At 35.0% G+C, this 16332-nt stretch overlaps 1 protein-coding gene and 1 long non-coding RNA gene across 5 annotated transcripts in view; one reads left to right on the forward strand and one right to left on the reverse strand.

Annotated features, from left to right (window-relative positions):
• LOC109270557 (uncharacterized) overlaps window positions 1–16332 on the forward strand; it is a 166895-nt gene that overhangs the window by 137145 nt on the left and 13418 nt on the right. Inside the window, exons 3-5 of the long non-coding RNA XR_002081588.2 lie at window positions 1458–1711; window positions 5957–5997; window positions 8375–8598. This is a non-coding gene — a long non-coding RNA (uncharacterized LOC109270557). The remainder of the gene's footprint in view (window positions 1–1457; window positions 1712–5956; window positions 5998–8374; window positions 8599–16332) is intronic.
• The window catches only part of PTPRQ (protein tyrosine phosphatase receptor type Q), a 206695-nt gene that overhangs the window by 113906 nt on the left and 76457 nt on the right, over window positions 1–16332 (reverse strand). For all 4 annotated transcript variants that reach the window (XM_053894769.1, XM_053894770.1, XM_053894768.1 and 1 more), the window contains 2 exons: window positions 14865–15006; window positions 11446–11715 (listed from right to left, as the gene is read on the reverse strand). In XM_053894769.1, coding sequence (XP_053750744.1) covers window positions 11446–11715; window positions 14865–15006 — 412 coding nt within the window. The remainder of the gene's footprint in view (window positions 1–11445; window positions 11716–14864; window positions 15007–16332) is intronic.

Raw genomic sequence — 16332 nt, forward strand, 5'->3', positions numbered from 1 at the left:
TACCAATGGAATTACATTTAAAAGGACTTTTAAAATTATAATTTACAATCTGACACCTAAGACAATTTCATAATAGCCAACATTACAACTTTGGGACTTATCCAGGATAAAAAATGCAGTACGTACCTAGGAACTCTAAAGATTTCCCAGAATGGCTTCAGTATTTTACACTGTATTTTTAGTATTATAGTATTTTGGGTATTATAGGTAAGCACATGTTTGATGATAGAAATTTAGTTTTCCTGAAATTTAAATCCATATTTGGACAAAAGTATGTATACAGTTACATCATAAATATATCTGCAAAAATTAATGAGAAAATTAATATAATGGGCCTAAATTTCCCCACTCCATAAAAATTCTACTTAGCTACTGTGAAACAATGGAAGAAAACTATTCTAATTCCAATAAGTGCAAATGATTCGTTGAATTCCTAAGGTAAGGAAAGCATTATAGTATAGTAGGAGGAGTTCTGGATTAGTGGGAGTTCTGCTAAGAATTATTTACAGCTCCCTTAGTAGACACGTAACCTGTGTGCTTCATTTCCCGTATCTATCAAATGAGATGACTGAATGAGATTATCTCTGAGAGCCAATGAAAATATAAAATTACATAATTCTAAATTTTAAAAGCACAAGAAATAAATTTGTTTATTATAGTCTTCCCAGTAGTCCCTAGCATTCTACTTCATATGTATTAAATAACTTCATCTTAAATAGATGAATAAAAGGGGTACCATGCATGATATTAAGTATCATGTTCAGAATTTTAAAAAAGGATCTTTTTTGCAGCATTTTTGCTACATAACTAATAGGCCATAAGGCAATTCTGCCATAGAAGATAAAATCATGAAAAATAAAAGAGGGACATTTAGTAAAAAGGATGTAATGAAACATTAAAAATGAATGACAAAATTTGAAAGACTTTATTGCAAATACTAAATATTTGAATACATTCAAAATGTATGGTGTAGATTCATGGCAATACTGCCCAAATAACTGATTTTATTTTTTGGATTATACCTAAACACTTGTCATCAAAGTTTTTCATTCATAGTGTCACACATTTTTTTTTTTTGCTTATTGATTCATTTTCTTGTTCAGCATCTCATTTTTCCCCTTTTTTGCTACAATTTCTTCCTTCATTAAAAGATGTTTTAGTTTCCAAATACTGGGATGCATGTTTGTGAGCTTTGTATTGCATTGTGAAAGCCTTCCACACTGTTGTTTGTTCTTGGCATTTTGTCACATGCCCACTGATGTTCCAAAGTTCTATGGGAATGTGGATTCAAAACTCCTTGCCACTGTACGGACCATTATGGGAGCTGGCTAAGATTTATATAATATAAAAATGGAAGAACTGTATCAATAGAAAAATGAAACCAAACAGTCAACCAGCTGATGAAACCAACCAACTGTCAAACCAAACTGTCAACTGGTTATTTTTATTTTTTTCAGCAAAACTGCCTTACAGGGTAAAACACTGTGGTGAAAATGCCCACAGCAAAGATTCTTACTTAGAACCATTAAATGTATCCCCATGTATGAACTTCTGCTTTGAAGAAGGTGGAAGAGATGTTTTAATCCTACTCCTTCCACTAAATGCAATTAAAACCATGGACATTAAATATAATGCAAGCATAAGAAGACTCTGAAAGATGGAGAGAAGGCAGAGCAACTAGGGAAATCAGGACCCAAGAAACAATACAGTGGTGAGTTCTCTGGATTTTCTTTTTGCCTCATATATGCCAGAAGGCAGCAATCTGGAAATGTCAAGTAGCTCAGGCCAAAAAGCCCTAGTAAAAGCATGCTGTCTCTAGTCAAAAAACAGTGTAGCCTTGGGGCACCTGGGTGGCCCAGCTGGTTAAGTGTCTGACTTTGGCTGAGGTCATGATCTCATGGTTTGTGAGTTTGAGCCCCACTGGGCCTCTGTGCTGACATCGCAGAGCCCGGAGCCTGCTTCAAGCTCTGTGTCCCCCTCTCTCTTTGCCCCTCCCCTGCTCGCAATCTGTCTCTCTGTCTCTCTGTCACAGAAATGAATAAACATTAAAAATATAGTGTAACCTAGAAAGACAAACTTTTAGAGAAGAACAGCTCTACCCAAAAACCACAGAAGAAAACTGTGGTCCCATTCCCTCCCATGACAGGAAAGGTCAAATGGGTAACCTAGTCTTCTGTCCTCATTAGGCAGAAATGAGGCACCTCAACCATCTTTGATAGGGTGAGGTCGGAGAAAGCAAAATAAGGAGCTAGAACCTCTACCCTTTCCAGAAGTCACAAGTCTCCTTCACCATGTCAGTGGAGAACCATGTGGAGAGCAGTAATGAGGAACTCCTACCCTCCTGAGCTAGGGCCAAGAGGTCTCCTCAATGGAGGAGTCAGCAGAGGGTGAAGGGGGAACTTGGATTCCTACTCCCACCTGCCAGTAATGGAGAGTGCCCTTCCTTTCCCTACCAGAGTGGGTTAAAGGAAATCATTACAAATTTAATGTCCTTAATAGTTATAGGGATATTCACATTATTTATTCCACATTAGGTGAGCTGTGGTAGTTATGCTTTTTAACGAATGAGTTTGTTTCATCCAAGGTGTAAAAATGTTGTGTGTAAAGCTGTTGGTATCATTTCCTTATTATCCTTTTGATGTTGGCAGTGTCTGAAGTGGTTTCATTCCTAAATATTGGTAATTTGTGTCGTTTGTCAGGCTTATCAATTTTAACTTTTCAAAGATCCAGCTCTTTATTTCACTGATTTTTCCTACTGTTTTACTGTTTTTGATTTCACTGCTTTCTGATCTTATTTTTATTATTCTCTTTCTTCTTTCAGCATGCTTTTTCATTTTCTAGGCTGTAGTGGAGGGGAGGGTGACGTTAGATTATTGATCTGAGATGTTCCTTCTTTTCCAATGTATGTATTTAATGCTACACATTTCCCTCTCTTCACTGCTTTAACTGTGTCCCACACATTTTGACATACTGTATTTTCATTTCATATCAATTTAATATATTTTAGTTTACAATATTTCTTTATTTCTCTTGAGACTTCCTTTTTGACAAATGGTAATTAGAAGTACCACTTTCTGCAACTGGTTTGATATCACATTTCAGCTCCAATTTTGCATTCTGAAAGCACTTAAACAAAACTTTAAATCTCCCCAAATAGAGATCTCCAGGCCCAGAGAGTTTCACTGGAGAACTCTACCAAATGTTTAAAGAAGAATTAGTACCAATTTCACACAATCTCTTCCAGAAATTAGAAGAGATTCATATGATGAAACTAGTGTTACTCTGATACTGAAACTACACAAGTTAGAACCACCCCCACCCAAAACCACAGACCAACATCTCTCATGAATATAGAAGCAAAAAGCCTTAACAAAATACTAACACATAGAAATCAGTAATACATAAAAAGTAATACACCATGATTAAGTGAGGTTGATTCCAAAGACCAAAGCTTGTTCAATTTAGAAAATCAGTCAATATAATCCATCATATTAACACACTAAAGAAGAAAACCACATGAACATATCAATAAAAATGACAAAATTATAGAAAATGGAGAATAAATTAGTGGTTGTTAGAGGGTTAAAATGAGGGGGAGGAGGAAGAAGGGTGGTTAAGATTTGGGCGAGGCTGCATAAAGGTAATAAAAGGGATTATTTTCATGAAAATATTCTCTATTTTGATTTCACTCACATAAATATGGTGGTTGTGATAATATACCGTAGTTTAAAAGACATTACCTTTGGGGTAAACTGCATAAATGGAACACAAGATTTCTCTAAATTACTTTCTATAACTGTATGTGAATCTACAATTATCTCAAAATAAAAAGTTTAATTAAAAAATATACTCCAAAAGACACACCTTTCTTAGATATTTTACCATATAATTGTCTAGAAATAATTTTGTAACTGTAAGTTTCTACTTATGGTTCCCAAAGTATGCATATTGAATGTCTACTATGTGCTTAGCACTCTTCTAGGACTGAAGATTGATTGATTAGTTGATTCATCCAATGTTTCATAATATATTTATTGTGTTTCACTGTATTTCAGACACATTTCTGGGCAGTTTTTAATTTATTTTTTATTTCTGAGAGACAGAGAGAGACAGAGTGTGAGCAGGGGAGGGGCAGAGAGAAAGGGAGACACAGAATACAAAAGCAGGCTCCAGGCTGTCAGCACTGAGCCCAATGCGGGGCTCAAACCCAAGAACCACCTTGAGATCATGACCTGAGCCGAAGTTGGATGTTTAACTGACTGAGCCACCCAGGCGCCCCTCTGGGCATTTCTTTGTTAACTACACAAAGAAAAATTCCTAATCTCATGGAACATGCATTGTAATGAGGACAGATCCATAGACAATGCTACATACAATACAGAGAAGTAAAGCAGATAAAGAGGATGCAAAATTCTAGCAGAAAGGAGGTTCAATTATAAATAAGTCAGATCCTCTTTAAAGAGGTGGCATTTGAGGGTAAATTTCAAAAAACAAAGGAGGAGACAATACATAACTAAGGGAAGAGAATGGTGGGTTAAAAAGGACCCTATGGGCCATTAAGATGACTGTGGATCTTATTCTTTGTGACTCAGAAGGCTCTGTAACTATGTAATAAACAAATACTTCTTCTAAAAATTACTACAGTCTTTTAGGACAATGGTCAAAAAACAATCACTATTTTTAGAGTTACTTATGTTGCTTCCTATTTTAAAGTTAGCAGAGTTCTCCAGGCGCCTGGGTGCCTCAGTCAGTTAAGCATCCAACTTCAGCTCAGGTCATGATCTCACAGTCCCTGAGTTCAAGCCCCACATCAGGCTCTATGCTGACAGCTTAGGCCTGGAGCCTGCTTTGAATTCTGTGTCTCCCTCTCTCTCTGCCCCTCCCCTTCTCTCTCTCTGTCTCAAAAATAAATAAAAACATTAAAAAAATTAAAGTTAGCAGAGTTCTCATTTTTCCATGATATTATATTCAAGCCTCTGCTACAAATATGCAAAACCAAGAGCAAAGTAAGGCTAAGTTATTCAACCTCCCCGCTACACTCTTTCCAATATAGTGCCCCCTCACTCTATCAGGCTTTCACCTTAGCCTGACCTCTTATATCCCATTACTTTATTCCACTGTGTGTTTTCTCTTGGTGTATTTTGGAATTCGCATTTACTTCCCTCTCTCTATTAATCTCAGTATTTCCATGAATAGTGATTGTGCCACAGGCTGGTTAACCATGAGTACCTTAGCATACCCATAATCTTCAATTCCCCCTACCCTTCATATAGCTCAAATAAAATGAAGAATGTTCTTTGACATGTGCTATGACATTTTCTCATAGCACACTGAAGAACAACAAAAAAAGAATATTTCAAAAACTTGGCTATTTTATTGATCTATATCAGACAATCTAAGTAAACACTGGTGTAACTGTCTATGAAATTCAAAGTTCAAGACCATATCATAATTTCCCGCTAGGTTACTGAGTCTATGCTTTTCCTATAAAGAAATTCTGAAGCTACAAATAAGCAACATCCAATTCATATTCCATTTCTTCAACATAGCTTTCAATATTGTCCTGAATTCCTATTTGATTCAATCTTCAATCCACATAATTGACTAACATATTAATATTGTTGTGTATTTAATTGCTTTATATGTATTGGGTATGTCTTTACATTAATGGTGGAGTTATTTGGATGCACACAGCAGAGATCATTGATGCTATTTGGGATTCAAACTTGGTTCTTGAACCCCAAACACGAGCCTGTGCATAGTAATAAGCATTAAATAAGTATGTATGGGTCAAATTTCCACACTACAAGTGTAAAAGATACTTCTCACCTGATGTTCACTCTTAAGAAAAGCATTATATTTAATACTTGAGTCTACGTGAGAGATATTTTGTAAAACACTTGAATTTCAATTAGAGTAGCAATGCTAATAGCTATTTCTTTCTGATCTGTGACAGGCAACTATAATGGCTTTTACGCTTTCAGCAATTACTTACTGGTAAGTAGAATGTGTCAATTCACTTGCTTAAGAACAAACAGGATCATGCAATTTTCCTACATGCTTGACTTCTCATCTCAACTGAGGAGATGGATAAGGAGAGCAAAGTCAGTGGGATGCAGACAAAGGAAAAAGGGAACTTTTGAATTAATGCATTAATTTGCAACCCTGAGGAATACTTTTACCACTCATATTCAGTCTAATAAATGCTATTTGAGAATGGTGTGCATTCCTAAAAATGATATAAATGTTTTATTTTTTCAAAAAGCTGGTAAATGGAGATCAAATTTAGTCATAATCACAGTTTGCCTGGTCTCTGCAGTGCTCAGAGAGGTCCACAAAATAGGGATTCAACTAAAATGCATAACAGATAAATTTCTTAAATAATTCTTAGAGGAACAGTGGTAAGGGCTGTGAAGAAGATGATTGAAAGTTAACATACATAAATGTAAAAAATATATATTTATATATATAATATGTTTACATATTATAATATTTATATAATATATTACACACATATTATATATATAAATATATATAAATATATGCACATTGATAGCTCGCCATATGTTTTTTTTCAAATAACCAAGAGTAGAAGAAAAATGAAAAACAGGGAAATTGAACACATTCAATAATGTTGCACCATATTAATAAATTTGCTACCTCAGTGGACTTGCAGTGGGTCGCTACCGGTGCCTGATACCTCCTGTTGGACAAAAACTAATGAAAAAATCATATTTTACTTTCCCTCAATTACGTTTTAGGCATCCAATAGATATAGCTTATTTTTCTCTTCTGATTCTAAATTAGTGAACTTGGAAGAGCTTTGAATAAATACAAACTGTAAAATTATCTTCCAGAAAAAAAGTTTTAAAAACTCAATATTAAATCACCACATTTACTAAGATTTGAAAATAATATGGATAAGTGCATGCATTTTGAGCTAATATGAGATTCTAGGAGTTCAATATTGTGCGCACATGAACTTGCAATAATATCTTTACTGGTACATATGATATATTTTGACATAAAATGTGGTTAAAAGCACCAAGTTTGGGGGCCTGCATCTACATTTGCCCTATTCCAACATGTTTGACTGCGACAATGGAACCACCTTAGAGACCAAACACTAATCTCCTCATAAATTCAATCATTATGATGCATGTTTAACTGTGCCCAGATATGACCAAGTTTACACTGAGAAAAATACCCAATAATCCCTGGAAGGAATGTTAAGGTCAGACACCAGGCAGTAAGAGAGTGAGCCAAATTTGATTTTACTTTACATCAAAAATAAGTACAGAATCAGTGACTCAGAGCTGACTATACACCGTGACTAATCTTAGACCACTATAAATTAGAATTGTGCAACAGCTATAAAACTGTTTCCATTCTGAACAATGAATCTCCAGTTCTTACTAATGTCTCATCAACAAACAATTCATGCAGACCCAGATAAAAGCATTTACCTAACAAATATTATAGTCAGAAATATAATTACATCCTAGACCTGAAACTTAATTTTAAAAATGAAAAATTATTTAAGAAATTTTGAAGTACCAATTAATGCTTATGTTTCATATGACTGTCCTTAATTAAAAACACTTTTACATTTGCATGGGAGAAAATATCTATAATTTTGCCTGATAGAAATGTGGGAAATCATATTTTGCAATGGAATAAAAACCCTTATGGAAAATTATAAATTTCACAAGAAAAGAATTCATTTCTTTCTTCTACAAACATGTGAGTGCCTGTAATTCCCAGGGTATCTGCTAAGAACTGTGAGTAAAACAGTGATAAATAAGACAAAGTCCCCGCAAGCAAAAAGTTTACAAAGGAATAGAGCGTGTCTCCAATTTCAGCACTGTTTTCCTCACATATCTTGTTTACATACAGATTTGTTGTGAGTCTTACTTTCCAAATTCTGATTTCATAGGTCTGGAGTAGGGCCTTAGGGATATATATTCTGATGCAGGGAGTTAGAAGTCTAATGTCTGAGAAGCATTTGTCCTCAGTACTAAGGGAGTACATAGCACAATATGTATGCCTAATATCAGCCTAATTCATTGATTTAGATTCCCTTCAACTTTCACTCATGTGGTCTTTTAACCTTGAGGTAAGATCCAATTCAAATCCTTAAATAAATATTTACTTTTACAAAGACCTGTACTTTAAGTTCAGATAGCTCTATATCAAACGCATATTACTACTTTGATTACGTGTCTCAGTTCTACTAACTGAACTTCTGCTTTGTTCCTGTGATGAAGCAGTCATCTTGAATGTCCGTGGACTCAATTAATGAGTCTTCTGTCTTGTCTTCAGAGTCTTTTGAACCTCTCATTTATCTCAAAATTATTGTCCTTTTTTTTTCCAGTTCTCTAAGACTCTGCTCCTGTCCAATAAACAAGATCATTTTACCTGATGCTAAACAACCTGATGCAGACCATCTGCCTGGATTTGAACATATTTCCTTCTGCCAGATTTTGCAGAGCAATGGTCTGCTACCCACCTACTGGGGAAATACCTATCACTCCTTTTGGACCTCTTTGACACTGCCTGTCCTGGCTGCGACATATCACCAGCAATCAGAGTTCATGGGTAACCTACTCAAGCACTTCCCATAACTTGCAGAGCATCAGATTACCTAGAGAGATGACTGAAAGTACAGGTTTGGGCATCACCTCTTTAGGCTATGAATCAGCAAGTCTGGGATGAAGTCCAGGAATCTGTGGCTTTAAAGGTTGGCATGTCATTGAAGAATTTCACACACACACACACACAAACACACACACACACTTAAATTGGGCTTTTAAGAATGAATACAATTCTGTGTGACATACAAAAGGAAAAGGACAATATAACTACAGGAAGTAAAGCAATTTGATGGTGAGAAAGTGTTGAGTATGTTTAAAATAGAAAATCTAATCAATTATTAGCCCATAGCAAGTAGCAAGTGCTTAATAAATGTTCTTTTAATTGAATACATGAAATCTAACGTACTGAAAAAAAACCAAAATTTGGCTAGAGGCATAGGGTAGATGAGGAAATGTAGTAGAGGGACATAAGAATGAAAACATAGACAGAAGCCAGATTCTAACTGGTGATAAATTCTGGGATGCATTTTCTAGACAAGAATAAGTAAAACATTTGGAGTATTCTGAGCCATATCCTATACCTTGTGCTTTTCATTCTTATCTCTATGTTTCAAATACCTGAATCTGCATGTCTCACTTTTACCCTCAGATAATGAACTTCAACCGCCAACACATAAATGCTCTAAACTGTGTATTAGAAACAATTCAAAGAAAGTAAGTGTGTACGAAGAAAAGACTGATGGGCAGACTGGATGAGCATGGGTGGTAAGGCTACTTTAGGATATTTTTACAGGAAGCAACAAGAGGCTGATGTAAAATGGGGCAGTCACGTTGGAGAAGAAAGAACAAATTGGAGAGCCATGGCAGAGACTGAAATTGATAAGATCTAATCATATGCAGGAAAAATGGGAGAAAGTTCACATAAAAATATGAAGCTTGGTGTCCAAAGGATTACAAAGTACAGGCATAGAAAAGGGGAAGAGAAGAATTCATGTAGCATAAATTCCATTTTGCAGATATTGGGGTTGATACACCAACCAGTTCCTCGGCTAAAATTTTTGAACAATTTGCGGGGTGGGGGGGGTTATGGAAAGAAAGAGAATGAAATTCAGGAGAAAGTAGATTGAACTGATGGAGTAATGTTCTAGAGGAGATATGATACTGAAACAAAAAAATAAGCAGCTACTTTCCTGAAAAGAAGGCAATGACATCCCTGAGAGAGGATATCTTGAGAGCATAAATAAAATATGAGTAAATATGAAGGAGGGCAAGTCAGTATCATTGATATTATTAAGAAAATCACATCAAATATAGATGACAGTGTGGGCAGATTATGTTCAGAATGAGAGCAGAATTCTCCTATGGAAAATCGTAGAGTGTAAACAAACAAATTGATATAGAAGATTATGGGGTAGCTAGGAGAGTTAGAGAAGGTGAAGTTATAGCTGGAAAAGGTAAACCACTTCTGTTTTGTATAGCACTATTTATCAGCCAACATCTGGTGAAAACAGTGGAATCCCCTCAGAATGGGAAAAACCCCTAGAAGATGAATCACAATGGCATGGTTTGAGATATAAGGAGCAAAAGATAGGTGTTGCCGAGAAGCATCTATTTCAGCTGAACAAGAACACTGATGTCTCACGAAGTGTTGCACTGGAAGGATGATAAGGAAAAAATGTTGATGAGGATGTGGAAACCAGGGAGAAGGTACACCATGTCTTGAAATTCTGTGGTTTACTACCTCAAGGATAGAGGAGTGGAGTAAAATTGGGTGATGCTGATTTCAAAAGGAGGAAAGAATTAGAAGATGTTTCCAAAATAATGGATCTGGATGTGCCAGAAGTAAACAATTATGCCCACAGTCCCTATAAGGGAGGACTTCCAGGGAAGTAGTACTATCAGGAAGGAATCAGACTTACATTGATATGAGCAGGTACAATATTGGAAAAGGTAGAAGGAGAAAGGAAATTATACGGTAGGTCAGACCACTGTTAGGGAAGGCAAGCGTTTTCTTCTTTGTAGACTAGACTTAGTGACCAGATATTTTCATTCAAATACTATACAAGACAAGGGCTGATGTATAGGAAAAGAAATCGATGAAAGAGAGTTTGACACTGCAGCTCTGGAATTCAGGAAAGCATCTAGAGTTCCATAAAATCAATTAAATAAAAAAGAGATAAATATCAAAATATTTATATGTTCACTCCATATTTTAACTTATGATAAAGAATAATTCAGTAAGTTCATAGTTTGGATAATAAGACATAGATATGTGTGGAAACACAGTAGAGCAGATTTTCTCTCCTTTTCCCCTTTTTAGTCTCCCCATGTTGTGGAGAGGGATCAATATACTACATAACCAGTATTCAGTAACACATGTCATAAAAATGTATGTGTTACATTTTAAAATATTTCTTTCATATCTTTAGATAAATGTGCTATAAAGACAAATATATGAATTCATTCATAGGTGGAATTTAAGAAATAAAGCAGATGAACATAAGGGGAAAAAAAGAGAGAGGCAAACCATAAAACAGATTCTTCACTGTACAGAAGAAACAGGATTACTGGAGGGGAGGTGGGTAGGATGATATGTGAAATAGGTGATGGGGATTATGGACGGCACTTGTTGTGATGAACACCGGGTATTGTATATGAGTGATGAATCATTAAATTCGACTCCTGAAACTAATATGACACTGTATATTAACTAACTGGAACTTAAATAAAAACTTGGAAGAATAAAAAGATTACAAATGCTATTGACAAATGTATGACACAATCCACAAGTAGTTACTTGTTTCAGGTTGGTTTCCTCTTTCAGGTAAATTACCTGTTTCAGATTAGTTACCTGCTTCAGGTAGCGTGCTGATGTTGCATGTTTTCTCATCACCTTCACCTGCTGAAGTTGAAGCTCTTATTTTAAAGATATATGAGGTATTGGCAAGAAGTTTCGCGAAAGTATACATATCATCTTGGGGAGAGACTTTTGTAGAATTCCTTTCAACTGTTATCATATAATGTATAATTATTCCATTTGCCTTCTTGGGTGGATCCCATTTCACTACAGCTGACTGCCAGCTAGTTGCCATACATTGTACATTCTGTACGACATCTGGAACTTTAAAGATAAACAAATGCCAGAAGTTAAAATTCACACATATGTAGTAGGTAAATGATTTTATTACATGATTTCTAGATAAAATCATGTTTAATAGGAGTGCCTGAGTGGCTCAGTCGGTTAAGCGTCAACTTCAGTTCAGGTCATGATCTTGGGTCTTGTGGGTTTGAGGCCTACATCGGGCTCTGTGCTGACAGCTCAGAGCCTAGAGCCTGTTTTGGATTCTGTGTCTCCTTCTCTCTTTGCCCCCCCCCCCCCCCACTCACACTCTGTCTCTCTCTCTCTCTTTCTCTCTCTCTCAAAAATAAATAAACATTAAAAAAATATTTTAAATCATGTTTAGTAGAGACCAAATAAAAATTTAACGTAACAACCTTGCAATGTGTGCTCAAAAAGTTCTTAACATAGGCTAAATCAAGTGTCAGTTGGCCCAGGTTCTATGCTATTATGTGAATCCTTAAAATACTGAGTCAGCCACTGAATATTCCTAGGTCCAAGTAGCAATCACATCCTCAAATACTGAGAAGCAACTAAGTGTATAGCCTCAAGCTCAGGCGGTGCCTGGAGCCTGCTTTCTTTATATCGTACTGGAAAGGAGTGGTCTTAGCAATACCTTTATATGGAATCTTTTCATGCAAAACATAGATATAGGCGCTTCCATGATGTGGCACATCTGGGCCAAACAGTACTAGGAGACATGCAACCAATGTAGGGGTTCTGTTTTTACAATTGGTAGGCTTTGGAAGAATTGTGAAGACCTGATCCCCCAATACCTTTTTAAAAATCAGTGGAGGGAACATTTAAATCAGTCCCAGTTTTTAATTCAGTCCTAGTTTTTTTGTTTTTGTTTTTCTAGAACTTCCCTGAATTTACTTGGAAGTAACCCAAGTTCTCAGAGGGTAGACCTGGTTGAAGGGCAGTTCCCCAACCCACCAAAGTGACTACAGATTGGAGAGACCAGCTACTTCCCATGGAAAGTAATTATTTAATGTCCTCAAATGATAGCATAGCTTTTCTTATTATAGGGTAGACAGGATGCTACAAGAAAAATTCGTATATAGTCAATTTGTGGATTACAAACAAGTAGTGAAACAACTTGCTGTCCTTATGCAAAACATAGTTATTTAAAGAATACTCAAGTTCAAGTTATCTTTGATTTGCTTACAGTTCTCTCTTCTGACCTAAATTTATCTTTACTAATTCTTCTTCCTCTGTAAAATAGAGGCATCAGAATGAAAGGAGAACACTTAGGGAATGGATGTGTGGCATTTAAAATTTTTGAAAAGACAATTTCTCAGGTGATCCAGGGTTCTATTAAATATTATTGTTTGCTTATTTTCAAAAACATATAATAATATTTTCATAAAATAACTTTGCTGAAGTTTAGTTTATAAACTTGGGTTTTGTGACTATTTCACTGACTCTGTGAATCTAAAAACAATTAATTAAACAGCTGATATTTAACACTTAAAGTTGAAAATTGTCTTTTATTTAACCAATCAAGGCATGTGCAATAATTTTATTTTATTGATAAAAATATTTATTGGTTTACTGTCTACAAGATTAACCTTAATTTTTACTAAACTGATACATATATATAGTTAAAATAGTTTTTTTTATATGTTTAGCATTTGTATATAATACATAAATTATCAGTTATAATATATATTTCCTACAGTTATGTCCACCCTACACTAGACATCAGAAGTTGATGTTCTAATTCGGTTTCTTTACTAACTTCCTCAGATCTTTTAATCTCAACTTCCTGAATAATGGTTTCTTCATATGTAATATGAGAATAGGGGCAACAGTAATTTTTTTTGAGTACTAAATGTGTGTCTGACACTCTAATAAGTGCTTTATGTGGATCTTTTCAAATATTTTCCACAACAACCTTATAGGTGGCTACTGCTAATATGTGTTTCTTTTCACACATAGAGGCTCTGAGGAGTAATGAGCCTTTGCAAGGTTATACAGCTAGTAGGTCACAGAGCTTGGATTCAAATCCAGACACTCTGACTTCAAAGCAATCACTTCTATCCACGATAAATACTATTTTATTGGCTTGTCTTATAGGCATGCTATGAAAAAAGTATCAGGTATTCATAAATTAATGCAAAAATGATTAATTTATCAGTGAGTGCTTTCCAATTTCAACTTAGAGATTCACTAAAAGAAGAGGTACAGAGAAAAATTAACTGGAGCAGGATCTTAAGCTCATTCAATAATACTTGATGAAAAAAGTGAGGAAGAGGTGCCTCTAAACATATAGTCCGGTTGAGAAAAGGAAAAATGCATTTCTAAGCCACCCATTATATAGGTCATAAATGAAAACTATCTAGCACATAAACAAAGGTGAGCTATGGCATGTATGTGACATGTGGGTAAGTTTAATTAGACCAGTGGTATTTCATAGTCTTCATAATCCCCTTCACATGTTACAAATGGACTATGGGAAAGTAGAAGCTTACATAGTGACCAGTGGTCTTCACATGTTACATCTTCTTTAAAAAATCATCGATATCGTTTCGTGGAAATATAAACCAACCTGTTAAAAGTGAATACTGGTTCATTTCTCCTCCTACCCCCCATCCCAGCCGTCTCAGTTGATACTAAGAATTTTAAAAACAAAACAAAGAGCAAAGGGAAATAAAAAAGGGAGAGAGAGGCAAACCAAGAAACAGACTGTTAGCCATAGAGAACAAACTGATGGTTACCAGAGGAGAGGTAGGTGGAGGCATGGGCAAATAGGTGATGGGGATTAAGGAGGGCGCTTGTGATGAACACCAGGTGTTGCATGTAAGTGATAAATCACTGTGTTATACACCTGAAACTAGTATTACACTGTATGTTAACTAACTGGAATTTAACTTTTTTATAAAAAACAGAATTAGGTAATTTTCCACAGATATCTAGAAACCTACTTTGTTCCTAAACTAGTCCTTTATTTCAGCTTCTTCAGTTCAAAAGGAAAAACCACATGTAAATATATATATTTGATTGCAGACAAGATGCAGCCTAGTCTTAAAGCACTGAAATTCAACTTCCATTTGAATGCACTATTAATGGTACTTTCATATAAACTGAAAGGACGGGGAAAGTGTTAAATACAAAGTGAAACATTTTAGGATCAAAAAACTGTATCTCACCTGATTCTTGAGTTGTGAATTTTACTACATTACTATATTGATTGCCATTTCCGACTTTCGTAAAGGCAGATATGCTAATAGAATAGGTGCTGACTGGTTCCAGCCCCACAAGCTGGGCTTCAGTTTGAACACCTGAAATATTCTGAAAACCAGAAAAAAATTCTTTGTCATGATGCATCACCAAAAATTTGTAACTGAAAGAAATACTTTATTACATTGAAGTTATGCCTTCTATGTTTAATTTAGGATTTAATAAGCATGGGCATTTTCAATGAAAATAAAACAAATACTAACCTCTTTTTTTTATGCACTCAGGTCATGATACAGGATGAACTGGGCAACCTCTCAGCCCTGAAGAATCCCAAAATGGCCATTTAAAATTTTTTTTTTTTTTTTTTACGCTAGGGTATTTTGTTTTCATTTTGTCTCCTGACACTTGCTTGGAATTAAATACTCATTACTTCCTTTAAATTCTCAAAAATTGAAGTCTCCAATTTAAATCAAACTTATGGGTGGTCAGCAATAGTAGATTTTTCTTGAATTCATCTAGAGTCGTTTTTTAATACCAGTAACATTCTGTGTAAATTAATTTATTCATCAGCTACTTTATGCTAGGCATTGGGAATACAACAGTTAAAAAAAATCTCTATTCTCATGAAGCTTAAATTATGAGTTTTCCTAGACAACTCCTAAATTCATAATTTTACCCAATCTCTTAGGAAAATGAAAAAAAGGAACAAAACAGTTATCACAACTGCTCAAGGAAGGATATGTGTTCTCATAGAAATATTTACCATTAAGTATAAAGTCTTCATTCAAAGATAATTGTCATAACTGAGAGATCAGTTAAGACTAATCTGTTATCTTTACAGAAACAGAAGACAATGTCTCCTATAATGGTGTAATTTTAAAAATACTCCATTTAATGGACCCAAAATATAAACTACTTTGACTTATTTATTAAACATTTCAGTAACAGAAATTTAGCAAGAATGCTAACTCACAAGGCACTTACATTTTAATCATATTTTAAATTAAATCAAATTGTAAATTAATATCCCAAGTTATTGACATACTTTAGGGACTCATTGTATTACACTCTATCCTTTCATTCTTTCATGCTTACTATTTATAAAGCATACTGTTAGATAACCAGAAGGTTATAAAGATACATATATAAGATACATATGGTCACTGCCATCAAGGAACTTTTATATTAATCAAAGAAATCTACAAACAAATGTTGACTGAGAAGAAATTAGAACAATGCAGGTAAATTTTGACTTGGATTAGGAAAGGTCTGTACCCAGAGAAATGACTGAACCCAAGATTATAACAAAACATGTGAGAGCAGCTCACTGGACAGTGACCAGATTTACATCTGGTCACTGGGATGTAAGAGGGAGACATGAATGAGGAATATTTCCAAACATATTTTAGCAGAACTTTTTACTGAATAAACAATTTG

This window comes from Panthera pardus, unplaced genomic scaffold, assembly GCF_024362965.1.
Source record: "Panthera pardus isolate Hobbes unplaced genomic scaffold, ASM2436296v1 HiC_scaffold_6, whole genome shotgun sequence".
Classification (NCBI taxonomy): Eukaryota; Metazoa; Chordata; class Mammalia; order Carnivora; family Felidae; genus Panthera; species Panthera pardus.